General features: G+C 41.7%; 1 protein-coding gene across 1 annotated transcript in view; it reads right to left on the reverse strand.

Moving 5' to 3' along the window:
• The window catches only part of cacna1fb (calcium channel, voltage-dependent, L type, alpha 1F subunit), a 46,674-nt gene extending 23,636 nt beyond the window's left edge, over positions 1-23,038 (reverse strand). Inside the window, exons 1-17 of the mRNA XM_082518949.1 lie at positions 22,687-23,038; positions 12,648-12,907; positions 12,377-12,477; positions 11,772-11,877; positions 8,657-8,796; positions 4,835-4,989; positions 4,600-4,752; positions 4,136-4,332; positions 3,931-4,034; positions 3,322-3,473; positions 2,348-2,422; positions 1,261-1,342; positions 1,104-1,130; positions 854-1,014; positions 514-739; positions 223-430; positions 25-145 (exon numbers count right to left, since the gene is read on the reverse strand). Coding sequence (XP_082375075.1) covers positions 25-145; positions 223-430; positions 514-739; positions 854-1,014; positions 1,104-1,130; positions 1,261-1,342; positions 2,348-2,422; positions 3,322-3,473; positions 3,931-4,034; positions 4,136-4,332; positions 4,600-4,752; positions 4,835-4,989; positions 8,657-8,796; positions 11,772-11,877; positions 12,377-12,477; positions 12,648-12,907; positions 22,687-22,708 — 2,290 coding nt within the window. The 5' untranslated portion in view covers positions 22,709-23,038. The remainder of the gene's footprint in view (positions 1-24; positions 146-222; positions 431-513; positions 740-853; positions 1,015-1,103; positions 1,131-1,260; positions 1,343-2,347; positions 2,423-3,321; positions 3,474-3,930; positions 4,035-4,135; positions 4,333-4,599; positions 4,753-4,834; positions 4,990-8,656; positions 8,797-11,771; positions 11,878-12,376; positions 12,478-12,647; positions 12,908-22,686) is intronic.
• Positions 23,039-24,353: the final 1,315 nt, after the last annotated feature.

Here is a 24,353-nt window from a genome sequence, read left to right on the forward strand (position 1 = left end):
TGCATCAGGGGGATTCAAGGATACAGTTACCACAGATGAAGAGGATGACAAAGTAAATACAGACGATCATCCCGGGAAACACGGGGCCGCCGTATGCCATGATGCCGTCATACATGACCATGTTCCAGTCCTCACCTGTCAGGATCTAAACACACAGTCATCGTGAGGCGCCCGCTCCCTGCACGTCGTGACATCACTGGGAGAAAGTGGTTGCAGTGCTACCTGGAAACAGGTGAGCAGCGCCTGCGGGAAAGCGTCGAATGTGCTGCGTTTGGTCTGCGTTTCATCAAAGTTGAATTTTCCTCCGAACAGCTGCATGCCGAGCAGGGCGAAGATGATGAGGAAGAGGAAAAGGAGAAGCAGCAGCGAGGCGATGGACTTCATGGAGTTCAGCAGCGATGCCACCAGGTTGGACAGAGCCGTCCAATGCCTGAGCAAACAGAGAGTGACCTCAGCGATGACTCGTGACGAGTCGTGTGACCTGCATCGGGTGGTTCGGGTGTGTTTTCTCACCGTGTCACCTTGAAGATCCGCAGCAGACGGACGCAGCGCAGCACAGAGATCCCCAGAGGAGGCATGATCTCCAGCTCCACCAGGATGGTCTCCACGATGCCACCGCACACCACGAAGCAGTCGAAACGATTAAAGAACGCCACAAAGTAATGGGCCAGACCCAAACTGTACATCTTCAGCAACATCTCCACCGTAAAGAGAGACAGCAGCACCTTGTTGGCAATGTCTGCACAAACAAAGACACGGACACAGAAAATGTTTGCTCAACAACATTTCAAACTGAAATATCAGTGTCTCTACGACCCGTTCCTCTTGTGGAGGAGAAGGAGGCTGTTGTTACCCTGGACTTGAGTCAGCCAGTCTGGTTGGTTATAGTGCTCAGAGGCGCTGAGGGAGGTGTTGAGGAAGACCAGCAGCAAAACCAGCCAATAGAAAGTTACGGATTTGACGGCAGTGCGACAGTTTCTGCGACAGACTCGGTTCCAGCGACGTAACGTCCGACTGAGGCAAAGAAAGAGAGTCGTTCAGGTGAAGGTGAGTCTAACGTGCTGACTTTAGTCTGCTGAACCTCTGAAGGTCAGTGAACTCACCAGCAGCCGATCTTCATCATCTGAGCACTGAAACATAACATTTTTTGTTTTTATGTGAAGTTGTTCCTGAAGGGGGCACTAAAGCAAGAATCATGTGATGTACGAACTGAAAGTGTGCGTGCGTGTGTGTGTGTGTGTGTGTGTGTGTGTGTGTTACCAGCAGGCCTGGCAGCAGTTGGTGTGCTCCTCATCGATGTTCTCTGTGTTTTCAGACGCCGTTTCACTGGCAGGAAGACTCGCTGAAACACACACAAACAGACAAATATTAATAAATGATCAATGCAAGTCAACAATCCTGCTTCTTAAAAAATGTGGCACTTATTAATTTCTATACTATCAATATATTTTATTTGTTATGCAAACAAAAATATAAAGTATAACATATTCATATCTTATTCATACAGTATATCTCACAAATTTTTCCCTCTCCGATTGATGAAAGCTGACGTTTCCCGACCTCCTCAGTGAATCTATACTGAGGTGAATCCAGCTGAACGAGCTCGGAGAGTAAGTCTGATCAGAAACAGGGTCAGATAAATATGAGGACAGAAAGAGACCCAGATATTTTACAGGGACAGCGAGGATGACGTTTGCATTTAGACTGAGAGATGTACAAACTGCACAGAGCTGTCTCTGTGATAATACAACTCATATATACTGTACATATTATGTGTGTGATTGTGCTTCTATTAATCGTACTGGTGCATCATTCTGTTAACACAGCCACCTTATTATAGGAACCAAAAATAAATCTCCATAATGTAGGTCCCTGTGTCAGACAGATACCTTCTCCAGCTGTTGTTGGATTTTACTGTATCTGCTCTTCTGGTAAAAAAATGTTTTTGGCCTGTGTGGCTAGTTTCACAGTTTATTATGACTCGCACATCTGGACATCGGTGAGGGTTAAAGGGGGATGTCGTTCCATTGATAGGTGTGTTGAAGCTGACACAGTTCAGGTAACTAAACTGGACCTCTCCACCATGTTTGTTGTGCTGGTGTCTTGTAGAATTTTAATAGAAATAGGTAACAGCTGCTTGGGCTGCTGTGTGGTAAAACCATCAAAACAATGAGTGAAGTTCCACAGTCTCTCTCTGCACTCTTAAATATAAGAAATGTAGCTTGCTAACATAGCTTGCTAGCCTCAGCTCATGACGTTGCACCTTCTTATCCTAACAAGGTCACTTCTGGCACTAAAAATCCTCTGATGTGATGGAGACACAACAGTGTTTGCATGTGTGTCTCACCATGAGTTTCGTTGGAGTGACTGAACCATCCAAACTTCCCTCTCTTCTTATCAGCCAGATCGCCCAGAGATGGCCCTGAGAGAGAAAAACATTTATTATTAAAATAAGCAGCTTAAAATGAAATACAGAGAGAGCGCCAGCCTCGTGTGGCAGCCAAGCCAAACACAAAACTTTTTGACAATGACTTCAAACCAAATCAAATAAATTCAAAGTTATTGCTGCGAGCAAAAATAAGAAAATATCAAGAATTCCCAAAGTAATGTGTTAAGAAATAAATATATATTCGTAGTGCTTATTTTCTGTTTATATTGTTTTACAGTCAGGCGAAATGTGGATATTTTCTCTGACACAAATGTTATTTAATGTTGAAACTTACAATCAAACCAAGCAACCAAACAAAAGGCTTAACAAGCATCTACCTTACATCACATTTCTGGCTCGTTTGGTTTCTGCTGTTGTGCTTGAGATAAAGACACAAGCAGAGAAACTGATGGTTTGGAGAGCAGGATACAGAAAACAGTTTCCATCTAACAGCTCAGTGGAGGTTTGAAACAACCTGCTAAAAAACACAGGGAGCTGCCATATTTAAAGCCACTGTACTGTATTTGGGCTCCTGCAGCTCCTCTGATTGGACTCAGTCATCTAAACGATTTGTGTGAAAATGACCATTAAAATAAGACAGCTGAGGCAGTTTCTGCATAGTGATTAGGATGCCACATGTTCCAAGGTATCCTAGGTCCTTTTCTGGCTTGAGGCCCAGAGCTGCTGGAAGAGGGCCTTAGGTGGGGACACCTGGGTTACTTTGGTGAGACCGCCCCCTCCCCCCTGACTCCAGACAAGCAGAGATGGATAATAATATGATCACAACTAATGTTTGGGACCAAATGTCACACTGGAGACCTAAAGGAGCCAATCTGAGTAAAGAAACCCACGACAGTCCACCAAGAAGAAACCATAGTGTGCCCAAGCCTTACGTGGGTTTCCGTCCTCGTCCAGTTCATCCATGTCCTCAGCCTGAGTGATCCAGTCCATGTACCCACACAGATCCTCCTCCATCTGCTGCTTCTCTCGCAACTTCTGGAAATCACCACGAGCCTTTGCCTTCTCCCTCTCCTTACTGAACTCTCTGCAGCATCCACAACGATTCAGACATTTAAAACTCCTCAAAAATCATCAGCACGGGAAGAAGTGTTCAGATGCTTCACTTAAGCAGATATTGAACAATGATGAGTGTTGAGAACATAAAATATTACCACTGCTATTACAAGTTAGGCCTGTATTCATAATCGGGGCTAAAAATATATTTAAGATAAGATGTGCTTAAACTTATTTGAACTATATCAGAAACTTCAGCTGTTTAACCCTGAATAATGCCTCAGATAAGAATGAGGTTTTTACACTATTAAATGCATCTAAAGTGTCCTTTTATTTGCCTAAGTACACACACACACACACACACACACATACACACATATATATATATATATATATATATATATATATATATATATATATATATATATATATAAATAAATGTATATATAAATAAATGTGAACAGCTTTTGTGTTTGGAGATGACCAACCCGCTGAGGACTCCCAGGACGAGGTTGAGAACAAAGAAGGAGCCAAAAATCACCAAGCTAACAAAATACACCCACGGCAGCTCAAACCCAATGGCATCGTTCATCTGTGCACAGACACAACAGAAAGAGAGAAGACACAATGAAAAGTGAGCACCTCTTATGTTTTTGGACAGGCTGGTAAATATGACACCACAATGCATTTTACCCAGTACAGCACGTCAGTCCATCCCTCCATGGTGATGCACTGGAACACGGTCAACATGGCGAAGAAGAAGTTGTCGAAATTTGTGATTCCTCCATTGGGACCAGCCCACCTTCCCCGACACTCTGAGCCATTTATGATGCACTGACGGCCATGACCAGCAAACGCACACGGCACCGGGTCATCCTCCACATAATTATCTGAGGAATATTCCATTTAAATTCAGTTTTATTTTTATATCCCCAAATCACAAGAACAGTCACCTCAAGGCGATTTGTATTTAAGGTAAAGACCCTACAAGAGCAGAGAGAAAGCCTCAAAATCTAATCGACCCCTTCTGAGAAATCACTTGGCAACAGTGAGAAGAAGAACTAAGTTTTAACAGGAAGAACGCTTTAGCTTCTACAGTCATCAAAAAATAAGCAGGATCTGTGTGAAGGTGTCCTGCATTGTGTGTTCGATCATACCGGTTCCTATATAGTAGCAGGTCCTGTGCATGCGTCCGATGAAGAGCTCCAGACCGATGATGGCATAGATGATGATGACGAAGAGAACCAGCAGAGCAATGTGAAGCAAAGGAACCATCGCCTTCATGATGGAGTTCAACACAATCTGCAGACCTGATAGACACACACAGCTGAACATGTGGACAACCATTGACCATGCACACAGTGAGTCCACGCCAAAGTCTAGGAAACTTACTGGGGACTCCAGAAACCAGTCTGAGGGGCCGCAGGACTCTGAAGGCTCTTAGAGCTTTGACATCCAGACCTCCAGGTTTCCCAGGCATGTGATGGGTTGTTGCTTGCTCGCCACTTGACTTATGAGTCATTGTCTCCAGGACAACACTGAACAAGCTGTGCGGAAAACATCAGAAGAAGAAAAGGAACATCAACCTTTATGATCTAGCTCATTGAAATGTGGGCTTCAGTTGATCTCAGTTAGACCAACATCTGAGTTTGACCAGTATACCTTGAACATCACACAAGTGTTGTTTCCAGCAGCTGCAGAAAACAATGATGTCATTCATGTGTATATATATATATATATATATATATATATATATATATATATAGAATAGAATAGAATAGAATAGAATAGAATAGAATAGAATTCAACTTTATTGTCATTGCACATGCACAGGTACAGGGCAACGAAATGCAGTTTGCATCCATCCAGAAGTGCTTTAGTGATATAGATATATTACAATATATATTAGCAATAATATAGATATGTGAGTATATTACAGAAATGGGTCTATTATGGTATGTTATAATGTACACGGTATGAAGTATGTTGTGAATATTCTATAACTATAAGTATGTACAGGCTGTAGTGAGTACAAGCTATGTACAGGCTATGAACAGGATATAAATATGAAAAACTATACAGAATATGAAATAAATAACTTTACAGAATCTGAGATATACAGCTATACAGAAATGGGAACTATGCAAGTTGTAAACAGTTGTAGGATTAAAGATTATCGAATGTACAGAATGATTATTTACACAGAGCTATACAGTAGTGCAGTTAAGATAAGTGAGATATAATTCCTACAGAGGCTATATAAAGTGCTAGTGGTTGTGAGTGGTGGTTCAGTCCATGTTATTATTGTGTTTGAGGGTACAGTTGTCCATTGTGGGTGTGTGTATGTTCAGTCCATGAGTTTAACGTGGGTCAGATGTCAGGAGGCAGAGTTCAGGAGTCTGACAGCTGTGGGGAAGAAGCTGTTCCGGTACCTGGTGGTCTTAGTCCGGAGGCTCCTGTGGCGCCTCCCAGAGGGCAGGAGGGTGAAGAGTCCATGTGATGGGTGACTGGGGTCTTTGATGATTTTCCCAGCCCTTTTCAGACACCGCTTCCTGTAGATGTCTTTTATGGCAGGAAGTGGTGCTCCGGCGATGCGCTGGGCAGTTTTCACGACCCTCTGCAACGCCTTCCGGTCCGAGGCAGAGCAGTTCCCGTACCAGACTGTTATACAGTTGGTTAGGATGCTCTCGATGATGCAGCGATAGAAGTTCACCAGGATGTCTGAGGACAGGTGGTTCTTCCTCAGAGTCCTCAAGAAGAAGAGGCGCTGGTGAGCCTTCTTGACCAGCTTGGAGCAGTTGGTCGTCCAGGTGAGATCCTCGGAGATGTGGACTCCCAGGAACTTGAAGCTGCTCACACGCTCCACAGCCGTCCCCTTAATGTGGATGGGTGGATGTGGGTCAGCATTCCTCCTGGAGTCCACGATGAGCTCCTTGGTCTTCTCAGTGTTGAGCAGCAGGATGTTTGTGTCGCACCACTCAGCCAGACGATCCACCTCCTCCCTCCCTCATCGTTGTCACTGATGAGGCCAATCACCGTGGTGTCATCTGCAAACTTAATGATGGTGTTGGAACCATCAGCAGGTCTGCAGTCGTGGGTGAAGAGGGAGTAGAGGAAAGGGCTCATCACACAGCCTTGTGGTACACCGGTGTTCATTGTGATGGTAGATGAGCAGTGGTTATCCAGCCGGACATGTTGGGGGCGGTTGGTCAGGAAGTCCAGTAACCATTTGCAGATGAGGGAACTGATACCCAGGTCTGTCAGTTTCCTGATGAGTTGTGAGGGGTGGATTGTATTGAATGCTGAACTGAAGTCTATAAACAGCATTCTGGCGTAGGTGTTGTTGTCCAGGTGTGAGAGGATATATATATATATATATATATATATATATATATATATATAAAAAACAACCAGATGACACCATTCAACTCCCCCAGAGCTCGTCCCATCAGCCTTTTGAACATTGCAGGTCTATCTTTCAGGCCAAATAGCATAACCTTAAATTGAAAGAGGTCCAGATAAAGGGAGTTATCGTGCTCACCTCAGGGTTCATTTTCACCTGTAACCTCTATAGACAAGACAGCAGCAGCACTATCCTGTAGTTCTCGTATTGCCTAAATACGTGCAGTCCATCAAACGTCTGTCACAGAAGCTGATCAGGTGGCAGGAAGTTAGGTGGACGTTCACCTTTTTCCAGCAGAGAGAAGCCTCAGACTGGGTGAACCATGACCCATTAATCATCATGTGATAAACAATTGCAGACATACTGTATGGACAAAGATTATTTCTGAAACTGTGCGATTAAACTCCACTGGAAGGACTGAAAATGCTTAAGTTTGGATCCAACCTTCAGTCCAGGAGGTGGGGAGTGCCATCCTGCTGCTTCACACACGGCTGCAAAACACCACCTGTGCCTGTTGGAGGCCCAGTCTGATAAAGCCACTCCATCTACGGTCCCTCAAGCTGGAGGGAAGAGAGACTCTGCAGTTTGTGATTCTGCATTAAAATGATCACAAACTGGAACAGGAGGAAACCCCAAATAAGAATGTCTGACCACACAAACAGATTAGATCAAGATGTCGCTTATTTCCTACTGAGGCAGATTAATTACTTCCTGAGTAAACAGAGTAAAAAAAATATTAAAGCTGCGATAACCCCCCTTAACCTCCCCTGGGATCCTTCAACACATTTAGACTCGCTGAAATCCACGATCTTTCTACAGCTATCAATAAAACATCCAATGAAAACTGCCTTTAAAGTAAATCCAGCTTCAGAGACAGAACACAAATCAAACACTGAACTCCTACAAGAACTCCTGAGTGTCCCACATATAGCATCCTGACTGTAAAGTGGAACATAGCTTCCTCAGGCTGTGTTACCATGACAACAGGGTTTATCATCATCATCATCACCATTATCAGCCTGAGGACATCCAGTCGCATCAGCGTCCTGCAACAAGGACACGAAATAACAAAGAGAACCAAGGTTAGGACCTGCAGGACTGAGTGTGATCTCAGTCAGCGACTGATCGGAGGAAATGACTCAGAGCTGCTGCCAACCTGTTAAACTACTGGGCTGTATTTACCATATGTAATAATAACTATTCAAAAATCAGTAATCTAAGTCAGCCATTTCTTTTGGCTTGTAGAAAGGCAGAATATATGCTGCAGATTTTACAGATACTGCACAATAAAATTTGATTCAACATGATGCAACACAGCAAAATTTGCAGCAAATCTTCCATCTTTCTACCCATCCTCTATCATAGTGTGAGAGGTGTGGCACCCTGGATGATACCCACAAAGCAGGGCCCGTGCATCTGGTGGATTCAAACCCAGGACCCTCAGCTCTGGGCAAAATCATCAGCAACTAAAATGACAACACATCACTCAGATGTCTAAGAAGAACCATCTCTGCAGCTCTGGAGTACCAGAGGTTCAGGGTTAAACAGCGTGTTCCTGCAACGCATCAGGCTGCTTAGGTTTCCTGGATGAGTTCAGTCCACTGTGTAGAAATCAGAGGTCAAAAGACAGAACCTGCAAACTGAGTGAAACTATGACATCACCGCTGGGCCTGATTTACTGAAAGTCTTCTGCAGTCAGATCAGATCTACTGCTGCAACATGCAGAGAGCAACAAAGAAAAGGATCCCAGAACACGGGGAACCAACAGATCCTAAAAGCCTACGGTGAGAACCATCTTTTGATTTGCTTACCCAACTATGACGATGACAAAGTCGAGCAAGTTCCAGCCGTTGCGGATGTAGGAGCTGGGGTGCATCACCAGACCGTAGGCCAGGATCTTTAGGAAGGTCTCCACGGTGAAGATGATGAGGAAGACATACTCCACTTGTTCCTGAAACACATAATATGTTCCATGTCTGTGTGCGTAACCCGGTAAACGTGGACGTGGTGAATTTGTGACTATTTCGGAGAATTACCAATCACACACACACACACACACACACACACACGCACGCACGCACGCACGCACGCACGCACGCACGCACACGCACGCACGCACGCACACACACACACACACACACACACACACACACACACACACACACACACACACACACTGGTCTTCCTACACTTATGAGGATCATTATCAAATGGAGGCATTATCGTTCAAATTGTTCGATATAAGCTCAAGTCCTACCTGACCTTCAGCCCAAAACTTAAAATCTTAACCCACCAACAGTCACAAAAAAGCTACTTTCAGCTGGTCCCTTATTCACACGACATCGCCACAGTGGGCAGATCCACGTGTTTGATGTGGCAGATGTTTTAAACCCCTCCTCACGCAACCCCAAAGGATTTATTTCTCCACCAGCGGATGTGTAAACCACTACACTCTTGAGCCTCCGACAGCCACAATATCACACAAATGACCTTCACTTTAAGACCTGTCCTCACAAAGAAACACAAACACACTTATGTACAGGGCTCATTTTTTTTCTGCTGGCAGTTATCAACTCTAAATCTCTCTTAAACACACACAAAATGTTTTCATTTCAAATACATGTTTGACTGTATTACTTCCTCATTATTTACTTTGTAGCGACAGGCGAGAGGAAGCATTTTCATGCTTCACTAGTTGTAGACAGTATCTGTGACACAGTATAAATAACCCAGTTTTTATGACAAAAATAATAACAAATCCACATCTAGGTTCTGAAAGCATTTAACAAATGCGTTCAAATATCATCAGTAAGTTTCAGTTGTTAGCAAACCAACCCAGTACCGCAGCAAAGCGTGCAATAGACACGGGACACCACTGAGTCCATTTCATGCTTTGCCTCTCCAAAACATGAAATGAATGCAGAAATTGCATTACCAGCAGGGGGAGATAATATATTTAAAGCCACAAAGTTGGTAGTGAGCAAAAAACGTATGAAGTATATTCCAGGGTCCTTAATTGCAGGAAACGATTAAGCTGAGGCACCTAAAACATATATAGATGTAAATTGTTAATAATGCTGTTTAAAGGGTTTCCCGCGGTTTTCCCTTTCATGCTGCTTGTGTAAATCTGTGGAGACGCTTTGCTTCTCCAAAATGGTGGACCGGTGTCTATTACATGCTCTGTTGTGATATTAGGTTGAGCCTATTTCCACTTTCAGAAGCTACAAAACAATAATAAATAATAATAATGTTGTAGCTGAACAGCTAAGCAACAAACTGAAAATAAAAAGCAGCAGAGTGCTGTTGCAGATTCAGCCAGTAATCCTCTGCAGGTTTATCTCTACCACAGACCACTGAACATTAAACTCTGTTTCCACAGTGGATCCATAAATATCAGCCTGAGCTCCTTTCACGCCGCTTGGCTAAACATGTAGTTACTGTGATTTGTGTTTGTCGAAATAGGCAGAGATGTCACTTCAGCACAAAGTGGCTGCCTGAACAGCGAGTACAGTTCAACTGTAAGTGAAGATCGAGAGATGCAGACATAAAGAGGAGAGTGAGGAGAAGCTGAACCATCAGAGCAGAAACTCCTCAGATCTGATCACAAACCTGTCAGTCATCTACTGCATCAGCATCCATGACCTATGACTTCTACCACAGGAGCAACACACAAAGTGGAGCTGAATCTGCAATCAGTGCACAAACCACGGAGCAACTTCTGGGGCAAAAACACACTCAACACAAAAAAAGTAGAGTCAGTATTTACGAAAGAGCACAGTGACAGGACTGCGTGAAAGGAAACCCAGAGACTTTTTTTTCTACTGACACTGTTGCATGTGTATTTCTGGGCGTAGGTCCTGTCTCAAAGTGCAAAATATAGGGAGGAGAAATAAATAATGAAAACTAATTTAATAATATTTGCAACACACAATTTATTGCAAATTTCTCATTAAAAAAAACACAAATTTTTTGCTTAATCACAACAACAACAACAACAATAATAATAATAATAATAATAATAATAATAATAATAATAATAACAATAATAACAATAATAATGATGATGATAGATTGACTCTGCCTGTGTTTAGAAAACAGTGCAACTTTTGTAAATCACCCATGAACCTAATAACTGAGCACTGTTCGTGTATTGCGCTTGCACGCTGTTTTCCCCGTGTATTAAATCAAATGCCAAAAACTGAAGTTCTTCTAATGGCCACTTGAGGCTGTCTCTAAAAGTCAGTCCATGTCCATAGTCTCCGAATTCAGCCATGGAAAGAAATACGTTTAGAACCTGCAACAAAAATACCTCTAAAGCGAACGACCAAGCAAACACATAACAAACATATAGCAGGTGTTTTTGAAACTCATCTGTTTGGATTTTCTGACAGGTGTGTAGATATAAGCAACTTTAGTATCTTATATCTGCTAAACTGGACCTCTGAACTGTGTTTATGAAAAAACCCCTGCATGTACTTGTGTCATATGCAGCTCAACCAAGTAGTTTTATTTCAGTTTTGGTGAAAAGTGTTATCATTGGAAGGTTATGTATTTCTGTGCATTGCACCCATATAGTTTATGGATGCTGCTTCTATCCAAGCTTGCGTGATTGGTTGATTGCTTAGCAGTCCTCCCTGTAGTCCAAATATGGTAAATCCTTCTTTGGAGCTTAGATTTAGCATGTCATGCATTTCACTTTCATTCCCACTACAGAGACTGACCGAGGAGAACTTAGCTTAGCTTAGCATGAAGACTAGAACCAGAGGGAAAGCACAGTACAGCTCCAGGAAACTAATAAATATCACCAAGTCCAAACTTCCATGTTTCTGTTTGATGTGAGACTACAAGGTCTCTATGGTTGATCATGACATGAGAAATTTTAACTACCTGAGTCCAGTGTGTTTGTGACTGTGTGTCTTATCTCACCAGATCATGGTTGGTGGAGTTGGAGTCATCCTCAGGAAATGGTTTGGAAACTCCCAGGGCGACACAGTTTGCAAAGATGGCCAACAGGATGAAGATGTCAAATGGCCTGAGTTACATTCAGGAAACAACTAAAAACAAGCTTTGTTTTTGACACGAGGTCTCAATTTTAACCACTCCATGACATTTTCGCAGACCTATAAATCGTGTAACATCATCGGCATTACATGAGATTTTCTCCTGTCACCTGCTGGCTCTGGAGATATATTAAGGAGGACCTGTTCTGCAGATGTCCAGCTCTATATTTCAATTCTAGGACTCTAACAAAGTACTTTTGGATGAGTATAATTATATACTAGCCCTTTATGCAGCCCAATTATACCCCGAAATTCTGTGCAGTTAAAATAATCTATTAATATATATATTTTGTTTGTGTCATTGATTATAAACTGACACTCGACAATAATCTATCCAATAAAAGAAAAAAGAAAAAAGAACATTTAAGCAGCATTATAAGTATATGGCAGAAAATAACATTAAAAAAAGCAATAAAGTCATTTTTAACCTGGGACTAATTAGCCTCTCCTTACGGTCACAGGAAAGGATACTTCCACTCAACAATATGGAGCGCAGCCCGTCTGATTGGGTTGTTGAGTTTCAGACAATATAATGCCCGGGGAGCACGCTGGACCTGATTAGTGCCCTGCACCTGAGGAGGAAGTGACATCAAGCATGTCATCAATAGCATCATAAACATTGGTAACTCTTTTATTGTCTTTTATTTTGCCTTTCCAAAAAGGGTTCAGGTCAGCAGCTCCATATTATAACTGAAAACCTGCCGTCAGACCTTCCACCTGCGTGTTTAGCGTGTTTTCTCACCTGTTTCTTAGCGTGTTGTCCTCTTTTTCTCTGCGTTCCTGTTGAACTTGTGGTCGAGTGAAGCGTGTCTGTTCTTGTCATCCTCACACCTCCTTCGTCCTCTCCATCCAGCTCTTGATCCCACTCCGCATTACTCTCCTCACCTCCTCCTTCTTCTCTGTCCCCTCTTCCATCCACCTCTCCTCCCTCCTCCTCTTCCTCACCTTCGCCCCCTCCTTCCTCCCCATCCACAGCTTTGGCGTAGCCATTACGACCAGAACCTGGAAACGCAAGAAATGCACAGAAAAATGTCAAAACCTACAAGACTTTTCCAGTTTTAGCCTATCCATCGATAAATCCGTCAATAACCCATCCATCCATTTTCTTCCATATATCCTGGCTGGATCACAGGGGCAGCAGCCCAAGCAGAGAGGTCCAGACCTCCCTCTCCCAGGTCACCTCCTCTAGCTTATCCAGGGGAACACCGAGGCGTTCCCAGACTGACAGATATGAGAGCGATATTGATATAAACTCCTTCAGTTAGGACATGCCTTGAACAACTCACTCAGGAGGCACTCAGGAGGTGCCCTAAACAGATGCTCGAACCAGCTCAACTGCCTTCTTTTGACAAGGAGTAGCGCCTCTACTCTGAGCCCCTCTCAAATGACTGAACTCCTCACCCTATCTCTAAGACCCAACCATTTTTCGATCAGCGATGTTCAGTCACTGCCCAGAGCTCGTGCCCACAGGTGAGAGGAAGATGAAGATCGACTGGTAAATTGAGAGCTTTGCTTGTGTGCTCAGCTCTCTCTTCACCACGACAGACCTTTGTAGCTTCCAAATCACGGCAGACGCTGACTGCATATTTTTTATCCAGTGTATTTGGATAACATTGTCTCTCAGCCTCACATAAAACTGCAGAAGAAGAACCAGAATCTAGTATTTGCTGCTGATCTTCATGTCATAATAATATCCACTTGTTACGTCTGTTATCATTAGCCATTTCCAGGTCCAACTACTCTTTCAGTTCTCAAAATCAAGCAGGCACTGAGGCACAAAAAAAAAGACTTTTAATTTAGTTCAATTTAGTTCTTTTTATATAGCTCCAAATCACAACAACACCTCAGACAAAAGAACCCAAGAACAAAACTCCCAAACACAAGTTAAGTTAAGTGTAACATAGTGTTTGCTGTGGAGTGCAGCGAAAAGTTCTCAGAGCTTTACATCGAAGAAATCAAACAGCCTCTCCATAATATAATAATATATACATAATATAGGCATAATATACAAGAACCAACTCGACAGGAAAAGACTCAGCTGCACATCTGCACCTAAAGGTCAAAGGTCCCCCTTTCGTGGATTCCAGTGTTTACATTTTTGACAGAGAAGACAGATGGTTTGAAAGAGGAGTTAGGTCGGGCCTTTGGATGTGTCATATGTATGTGTATTTAACTCCAGGTGTTTGTGGCCATGAACCAGTCTGTCTGTAACACACGTGTGATTTTTCCTTTTCTTCTGACCTTGCTACAAGGTCAAAGAGGAGAGAAGCGTGACACGGAGAAAAGAAATTAGGTAAAATGAACCGTGAGGAAGAGAAGGAGAGAGATGTGATAGAATCCAGAGGAGGTGAAAAAAAGAAATTATAGTGAACAGCTGCGACCTAGATCTGTGTGTGTGTGTGTGTGTGTGTGTGTGTGTGTGTGTGTGTGTGTGTGTGTGTGTGTGTGATGTAGGCTGGGATTGATGTGTTGGTACCTGAACACACACGCACACACAGACGTGTTTGTCTTAATATACCTAAGAGGACCTCAACACTGAACCCTGAAACCAAGTCAAACCCTGAAGCAGACGTAAATGTCCTCAAAGGGTAGGAACATCCACAGGTCCTCACAATGATAGCAAAACAAGGACACACACACACAGATCTACCTCTCTCCATTTAGTCCTTTCCTAGAGTTCCTGTATTTCCCAGTAGAGTGGGACTGATGGATGCCTTCATGGTCAGTGGGAAAAAACGCCCTCACACGTATTAAGCATCAAACAGTTTATTTGTGCAGCGTTGTCTAAACATGTTTCTTATATTTTGTGGGTGAAGATGAATATTTGTGTTATTATTGTAATTTGTTATTATGGTTTTGTAGAATATAGTATAATAATATATTATTATTTGTTGTTTGTTTTTATAGAGCCTGTGTGGTGGAAAACCTCTATACAAAAGAAAAAAATATATACTAATCTCAGTCCCAATTTTATTATTTTCTCATAAGGCTTACTTTAATCTGTACGGAGGCAGCGTATACTGTAAGTATATATCACAGAGATATTATTTATATTGACTGTGAAAGGACATATTGACAGTGCTCACCAGACAAAGAAAGGCTGTCCAGTGTGGTTGGAGTGGTAGAGAGGACAAAAGGGACACATTTACAAAAATTGCTGATCAAAAGCAAATTTAAAACAAAGTCAAAACAAGCAAAAACCAACGTTAGACCAGTGCTTACTGGGCAGCTGGGTAGCAAACAACCATAGCACAACCAAGAACATCTAGAACCATCAATTAACCGGTGTTGAGAATTTCATGCAAAAATAATACGACTCAGTTTCCCAACACAAACAGTTTTTCAAAACAACACGTTTCTCAACTCAGCTTTTATTCCTGTTAATAAACTTAAAAAAATAACTATAAAACAGAAGGTCTGTTTATTTATGAGCCCCCTGAGGTCTAAGTCATTATATGCGCCAACTCTAACACTAGTCCTATTATGCACTTCAAGACAGCAGCACCAGCTATTGCTATCAAGTGATGCTTTGCAATATCAAACTAAAACAAATACCTGAATCCCAAATATCTACTGATATGATCTGAAATACAACACTAAATATGAATCTGAATGTTGTTGTTTTTGTTTGTATTATTGTACATAGTTTAACAGAGTCATTATCTAATTATAAAATATCTGAAAAGCTCATTAAATGCCAGCTTAGTAACATGGTAAAGGAAACCTGGAAAGTGTTCCTGATATGAAATGTGCACTGAAGAAAGGAGAATTATGGTCCTCATCAGAGTTAAAGAGGATGTTAGGTGTAAGACGGGTCTATTTTATGAGAAAGAAGCATTTCTGCTGTACACATTTTAAAGCAGAATCGTGGTTTACTTCGTATTATTACACTTTGCTTTTGTTTTTATTTTGCAAGAGTTCAGAAAAGTCCTGTTAAGCATTTTCGCTGTAGAGACCTTTGATTCCTATAGCAGATCTGCGTAGTTACTAGAAAAACTTCTCACCGATGCATTTGGTCATATTCTGCTCTGAGCTGCATCAACGTATGATGACAAGTTTTTATGTTTTAGGAAAATAAAAGGACTCAATTGAAGAGCTGGTGAAGCTGCTTCACCCGCAGGACAACAAGAACCATCCAATTATCCCCGAATTATCCCGAGTCAGCTTGCATCATCGAGAGGACAGTGAGTGTGTGTTCAGGTACTTGTGTCTTTGTGGGGACCAATCCGATTTTACTTATATTTGTGAGGACGCTGTAGCCAGTCCTTACTTTTAGACAGATGTTAAAAGGTTGAGTGTTCAGACCTGGTTTTATAGTAAAGACCTCACATAGTACAAAACATTTTTTTTTTAAGTTAAATGGATCTTTTGGCAACGGATGATGTGAATTTATTGAAATTCTGGACATTTTTTACATACATTTTCTAAAGTAAATTCATAGAGAAGATGAGAATCGTTCTTAAAAAACTGAACGAGTTTCAGGTTGGCATTATTTTAATGATGGTCTTCGCAAACATGTGTGAGTGTGTGTGGTGTAGTGGTACATTCCACGGCTCGCACAGAACTCTCCATCCGCCTTGTTAACTTTCTACTTTTCACTGCCCATTCTCAGTGTGTGTGTGTGTGTTAGTGTGTGTCACGCTACCCTCCAGCCTGGTCCAGCTGGAAGGTCATCAGTTCAGTTAGTGAATGTTGGAGCAGTTTTTTCTTCTTCACTGCTCACAAACACAGTTCTGCAGCAGCAGCCATGCTCAGTTCTCTAGTCAGTCCAGTGAATATTATAATGTTTATTATCTGATAAATCATCCAAGTGCTCAGATCTCCTCCTACAAAACACAAGCTTAACTGTGTTAATTGTGAAAGTAGATTCATTCTTGTTTAATTTCCTTAGAAATTATGCTAAAATGTTTCAAAATAAGCAACATCAACAAAGCTGAGATAGGAGCTATTTATCTTAAATAAAATAAAAGTTATAGAAGAGATATTTTGTTCAGTTTTTACAAATGCTCCTGTGTACTCCTGTTAGCAACATTAAAGCAAAGACTTCACTTAGTTATTTTAAAACACACTGCTGTTGAGATTAAAAAAATAATAATAATGAATTTAGTTAATTTCATGCATTTGATTTACCATGACCATAGTAACCTTTACTCTGTTAGTCTTTCTGGGCTTTTTGTTCTATAATATATACACTATACTTTCTACTATATGAATGAGGAATGGAAAAAAATGACAGCAAGTCTGAATGCTATTGTTGCGATTAAATTGCAGAGCTTGAAAAGCTTTTTGGATCCTTTTTGATGGAACTGATTTCAGGGCGTTACAGACTTTTAAGGACTTACAGATTTGTTGCGAATAACTTTTTTTAAATAAAGCCCTGAGGGTGAGATATTAAAACATGGATTTCTCAGCCTTCAGAAGAAAAAAAAAAAAAGAGTGACATCTGAGAAATCAGACAAGGGTGGATGTGAAAAGATAGCACCCTTCAGGTCAACATCAAGGAGCCATCAGTAACAAATCAGCTGAACTAAAACAACTGAAAGACTCCTGTCAGTGTCTCAGAGTCCAGCTGGATCAGGATGGACCAGCCTACTCGCCTTAAAGGTTACTTGGGGGTTTAAGTCGTGTTAAAATTAACTTTCTTTCATGCGCTCAGAACAAAAGGAGGGATTAACTCTACTGCCACAGCAACAGATGAAGTTATATGGGAAATGCTAATTTCCATGACGACGTTATCAGAAAGTCCGTGAAGAGCATCTTAATTCAGTGAGCAGAGAGCAGAAAGTCTGATCCTCCTATATCAGGATCAGGAGGATTAAACTGAGTCCCTCTTAAAAAGATGGAAGCCACAACCTCCAGTAATTTCATCCCACCTGAGCTCTGAGGTCAGACCTGACAGAGATCTGAGGTTCTGTAGCATCCCTCCATCTGCAGATATAATGGTTTTCATTGTGCAGGAACGCCTACGTCAGTCCGGACTGCACACTTTATGAAGAAAGTAATGAAGAATTTTACAGTTCCCACCTGTTTTCATAACTGTTTACACTGAAAACATCATTAATGGAGTAAAAAACAGATCCAGAGCAGGTGGAGAGTTCAGTAACCATATCCATTCATGCAGAGCTCATGGTTAATTCTTGAAGAACCAAGCTCAGCCAGCAATCGTGACAGCTCAGCTGACCTCAACACCAGCCCACATCAGCTATGCTGGTAACCTTCTGTGCCCTGGGCTACAAAGTAAGCTCAACATAGCCAGGATATCATTCAATTATCTGGTTTCACTTACCCTAAATCAGCCATAAGGCTAAGGGTTAAAACTGATGGCGGTGCTGGTATGGTGAAAACTGGCAGATGTTACAGTGAATGGCTGTCCTAATATTATATCTTAAAATGTGAGAGATTTGAAGGGGAACCAAGACAAAGTGGCTAAAATGAACTCAGAACTGAAATTGATATTTTTGCTCCAGGGGAAAAGATTTGGATCAGGGTGCTTGATCGTAGGGAGTCATCTGATTGTTGGAGTGTTCTCTCTGCTATTGCCTATTATGGTCTTTACCTTTAGCACTTTGATGTGTTTAGTTGAATTGAAAAATTGAGGGTAAGAACACTGAATCACAGACAGTGTGTTGCACTTTTGGAGGAGGATGAGACTGATGCTGGTGACGTAGACCAGCGGTCCCCAACCTTTTTTGCGCCACGGACCAGTTTATGCCCGACAATATTTTCACGGACCGGCCTTTAAGGTGTCGCGGATAAATACAACAAAATAAAACTAGTACCGGTACCGAAAAAAAGAAAATTTATTCATAACACACGTAAAAAGACCCAGGAAAACCGAGTAAATGATAAAAACGATAACAGAATAACGCTGAAAACCGATAAAAACCCTGAAAACTATACATTTCACACCTGAGCCTCAACTCTCGTGGCCCGGTACCAAACGACTCACGGACCGGTACCGGTCCGAGGCCCGGGGGTTGGGGACCGCTGACATAGGCACACAGATAACAGGTGGCTCAGCCTGGGCAAAGTGCTAAAAATAGTCTGGGACCTGAAAGCAGAAAATCAAAAAATTTGTGAGAAGAAAGGAAGATCTTGAATTTGCTGTCTGGATTAATTAAAGGACTAAATAGCAAACTGCAACGCAAAGGCCTATTTACACATGGTAAATGGACTCCTCCTTATATAGCGCTTTGCTACTCTCCTGGAGCACTCACTGTGCTTTATACAACATGTCACGTTCACTTTCTTCATGGCTAACATTCACACACATTCATACTCCAGCGAATGCATTAGAGAACAGCTTGGGGTTAGTATGTTGCCCAAAGGAGACCTGGCATGCAGACATCCATGGATGGAACCACTAACCTTCCAATCAGGAGATGACCCGTCTACCTCCTGAGCTGCAGCCACACTTTAACTCCAAAACATAGTCACACTCACACACCAGTGAAACAGTCGACAGTGAAAGAAACCACAACATCAGGTGACTGCCTAAGCTGGTACTCATCAATGTTATGAGGCCAGTAAGTTTTCAAAGCAATGTATGGACTTCAAAACAGCTGAGAGTGAAATGCACATCATTTCATTCCTTGCACTTGCAAAGAAGAAAATGCATCCAGTGGTGTTCACCTTGAACTCATTGACCTGCAGTCCGATTCACTGCTGGCAGAGCACTTCAAGCCAATATTTCTGCTGGATTTTTATTCTTCTTTCAGAAAGGACAATTTCTCTATATAAAGAGAGATGCTCAGAAGATGTTAGCTCTCTTTGCATCTACGTTCATTTGTGAATAAAAACAACTTTGAATCTCTTTGAATCTTTCCTCCATTTCAGGCTATTCGTACTACCTCTGACATATTCCATGTTGAATCCACTGTCAATAATGCCTCTTCTATTCATGCCACTGCTGTCCTTGTCTTTAGGATTTCTAGAACACCGCCATACATCAGAATATAAATTGCTGCAGATGATATAAAAACCTTATTTTGACTAAAGTGGTCCTTACAGAGACATAATTACAGTTCTTGCTATTTGCCAGGAGGTGAAGTAAGAACTCACCCTGCAGAGTCCTCATGTGCTACTTAAATGGGCACTCATATGGTAATGATATTACCTTTTTAAAACAACTTTAACATCTTTTTAATTGATCTAAAAGGTCCTCGAGGAGAACATCAGTCTCAGAAACACACGATATCGATCATTCCCATATGGAAAAGAAATAGTAAAAACTTACATGATTCACTCATGAAAGTGGCCACTTTCTCATTACTTTCATATATTGTTTTAGTAAGTATCCAAAACATACAAGTTTCATTATATAATTTTTCAAGGGATCTTATATCTGTTTTCACTCTTGTATGCTTTTCATACAAGTTTCACTCAAGACAGATACAAACTTTATAAGATTTATATATATCTTTTCCATATGGGTTGTTAACTGTCATGTGTCCTCAACCATTTAAACTTTATTGGAATATCCTATTGCAGACCTGAGTAACTTTACTGAGCATCCACTGATTGAAAATCTGTCAAAATAAAGATTTACTTTGACCCACTGCTATGTTTTTATGCTGCTTTACGTTTACCTGCAAAAACTAAATTATGTTTGTGAATAAATCAGCTCAAGCTCAAATGAGACTGTTTGTTACTGAGTGTTAATAATATGATGCCCCCGAGGAGAAAACATAAACAAGCAAAAGCCCAAACATTAAAGGAGACATGCTCCAAATGCAGGCAGCAGAAACAGACTCATACAAGCAGGAAACACATGCACAGAGAAACAGGTGCTGCTTTAGGATGTTAGATGTCCTCAGTTTGGATGAAGATGGGTGATTCCAAGTCACACATATGTGTGTTATTTTCTATATGGAGCATTATGTCACCAGGTTAGAGCTATTAGAGTCATCCTTCATGGTAACAGCGTAACTCCAGAGATGACCAGCTGATCAATGTTTACCTGAGGCTCTGACAACTCTTTAGGGCTCAATGTGGCACATATGCATATATAAAACTTCACAACATGACATGAAGCAGAGTCATCCTTTTTAAATTGCCATGTTTTGGATTTCAGGGCTACCATATCTGAGATCTGAGGCCTGCCTTGTTAAGAAGACTTGACCACTGTTAGCGTGTCCACACAGATGCACAACTGCATCATATCCAGAAACACAACATAAAGCACAACGATAAACACAATCCAACAGCTTTAGATGCTGCACGGCTGCATCCAAGCAGAACAGATCACTGTAATCCAGTAAAGCTGATCAGGCCACAGCGACGAGGTGGTCCTCTGCCTCCACGATTCACTGCACTTATAACAGTAACATCTACAGCTACACATTCACATACAATGCTCTTTGTGCAAGGAGGAACAGGATGAGCGCTGCCAGAACTACAAAAATAACCTCCAGGATAGCACTGGTGTAAACATTTCTGACCACACAATCATAAACAGACTTCATGAGGGTGGCCTGAGGGCCCAACATCCTTCAGTGGGCCTTGTGCTTGCTGCCCGGCACCGTGAAGCCCGATTGGCACTTGCCATAGAAGGCCACGGGCACAGTGCTTTTCACCCTATGCCGCAGTCTAGGACCAGTTTCTTCTCCACGAACCCCCCTCCCCCTCCTACCCCGAGTCACATGGCACATCTATGACATATTCTTTACACCTCAGTGGACAGCGCAGTTTCCCCAATGAGTGATGTTCCACACAGTAAGCAGAAAACACCCCTTTGAAGTTAAGCATTAAAAGCACTCTGTCTGGTTCCTGAGCCTGGATTACAAACCAGACACAGGAAAAAAAAACACAAAGACCAGACCTTAAAGAGCTGCAGACCCACAGGTTGATTCTACTGCAAATCTGTTTTTTAGATCAGAGATCAAGTTCATCTCATTTCATCAGAGAGAAACTGTGAGGCTGAAAAAATGATTCAGTATATCTGGTTTTCTTTCATCATCACCTGACTGACAAACTCAGGTTCAGGCACCCAGAGCGACCAGAACTTGTGATGCAAACAACTTGCTGTTGAAAAATCAATAAAAGGAAATGAAATTAATTAAGCACAAAGAGACTGAAAATAAGCACATAAAGGCCACAGGTAAAAGCACGACAACTGTGAAATGACCACAAAAGATTAAAAAGTGGACAAACATTTAGCGTGAGGATCGTGTTCTCCAGAAAGTGAAGATATCAAAGCTCAAGATCTCCTCGTGCCTTCAACGTGACCTAAATGATCACAGCAGCTTCTAAATCTCTAAGGTGTGCACAGATGTGCTGTATGAAGCTGAAGTTAGTAGAAAAGAAACACAAAGATCACGTATTGGTTTGAATCTCTGCTCTACACTGCAGCATCACACACACACTCACACACAGGATTTACGGCTGTAGGGAAACAGGACATAATGATAGGAACCATTAGTTCAGGTGATGTGAAGGGAATCAGATGGTAAACTGGACCAGATGTTTCACGTCCCATATTTACTCTTGTGCTGTTTGTTCAAACTTTTTATTTCTATGTTATCAAATGTGCCCATTTAGAAGATTTAAAAATTCTATTCGTGAGTTTCTTTGGAGAGAAAATTTAGTTTTAGTTTCAGATCACTTCTGCATTTCCCATAACTCTGCGGGGAACAAATAAAAGCCAAATGAGCTGTAGTCGATTAATCGCACAGCTGTGACCTTCATACAGAAAATACAGCTGTTCCAGTCTGGCTCCAGCTGAAACACAGAAATCTGAACTTTAACCAAGTGATCCACTGACAGGTTCACTGAGCGCTTACTTCGGTGGTTCTCCTCGTACATCTTCGCTGATGCTCAGCGCCACACACCGATGATCATCGTCAGTCGATCCGAGCTTTCATCAGTTTCCTGCCGGTTCCGTCATCAGCTGCTTTATTCCAAGTCACCAACAACTTATCCGCATTTCGCTGACAAATGCACCTGAAAATTAATCCACCTTTCTTCTGATGCAGCTAAATTTTCCGATTCATCGATCAATTAATTAATTAATCAACCTCCAAATGAAGTTAAAAAGTATGAAGAAAAAAGGATAAATCCAGACATGCAGCGATCGAGGAGGTGAATTCAGCTTCTTTTTAAGCTTCGCTTCACTAATCTGACTCTCTTCATCTATCTGCCCATCGCTCTCTCTCTCTGTCTGTCAGAGGTTCTCTACCTCTCTCTCCCTCCCTCTCTCTCCCAATTGGGGATTAAACAGAAAAAACATCGGTGTTAAAGGGGAGGGCAAATGGAGACGAATTAAAGGCGCAGAGACGGGAGCCTTTATCACAGAACTGATTAAAATGATAAATGTTCTGAGGAAGGTAAAAACCCAAGACCACAAATGTAATCCCTCTGTTTCCTTTTCTTTTCTGGGAGAAAGTATTAGTCATGAACTAAAATCACAGGTCAGTTTTTCAGATTATGTTCCTGCACAGAGTCAAAGAGGAGACGAATAAATACATTATTTATTTTTCTTTCTTTAAACGAAAACCCTGCAGTGGGGCGCAGGTGTGTGTTATTATTAACCCTTAACGTGGCTGTTTGTCCCTTTGGGTTCCAACAATAAAAGTTTATTTTTAGACCACAAGATCAAATTATTATTTCGTTATTATTTAATGGATCACTAAAAAGCTGGAAGCGATGTCTTTTTAACAAGCCTGTACCAGAAACGTTAAAAAAAATGCAATTTTAATTTCAGTTTCAGTGCAGCGTTATATCAGTGGTGTCCTCTAAAAAATGGAAATGGAAGATTTTGTGGAGGACATAGCCGACTGGCCATCGGCCACCAGGTGGGCAGTTTGTGCCGTACTTCAGCTAGAATGGAAAAAAAGACACAAAGGTGGATTTATTCTGTGTCTTTATGCTGTCAGCTGCCTCTTCTTCTCTCATTCAATCATGAAACTGATCAATGATCAGCTGATCCGCTTTTCTCTCTTGTTTATCGCCCACTTTGCGCCAGAAAGAGGAAACCAGTGGATGTCGCCTTAAACAACAGCAGCACGTTTAAGCTTGATCAGCTGTTGTTAGAATTTATTTAATATTAATTTCTAGTATCAGCTGATGTTTGCTGGAGCCACAGCTGTAAAGCTGCTGGTCATGATGTCAGTTTGGTTATGTGGTGAGAGGGAAACATGAAGATGAAACCAGGAGATGTCCTTACTGGATCATCAGAGCTGTGATGGAGAAACAGGTTTACCTTTTAGGTGACATGAATGAGTTGAAGGGAAGTTATGAACTGTTTCTGAGAGACAAATAACACCAGGATCCTTTTTTATGTAGCTGACAGCTGGTAACTGTGCAGGGGCGGGTCTAGCAAAGTTTTGCCAGGGGGGCAGGTAGGGCATTAACAGGGAAAGGGGGGCACAAAGAAATACTTTTCTTTTTATTCTCATTTTAAAATGTCTCGCTTTTAATAAATAATTATCTGAATCTTACAACCAAAGTT

The sequence above is a fragment of the Aulonocara stuartgranti genome (assembly GCF_965226115.1).
Source record: "Aulonocara stuartgranti genome assembly, chromosome: 20".
NCBI lineage: Eukaryota > Metazoa > Chordata > Actinopteri > Cichliformes > Cichlidae > Aulonocara > Aulonocara stuartgranti.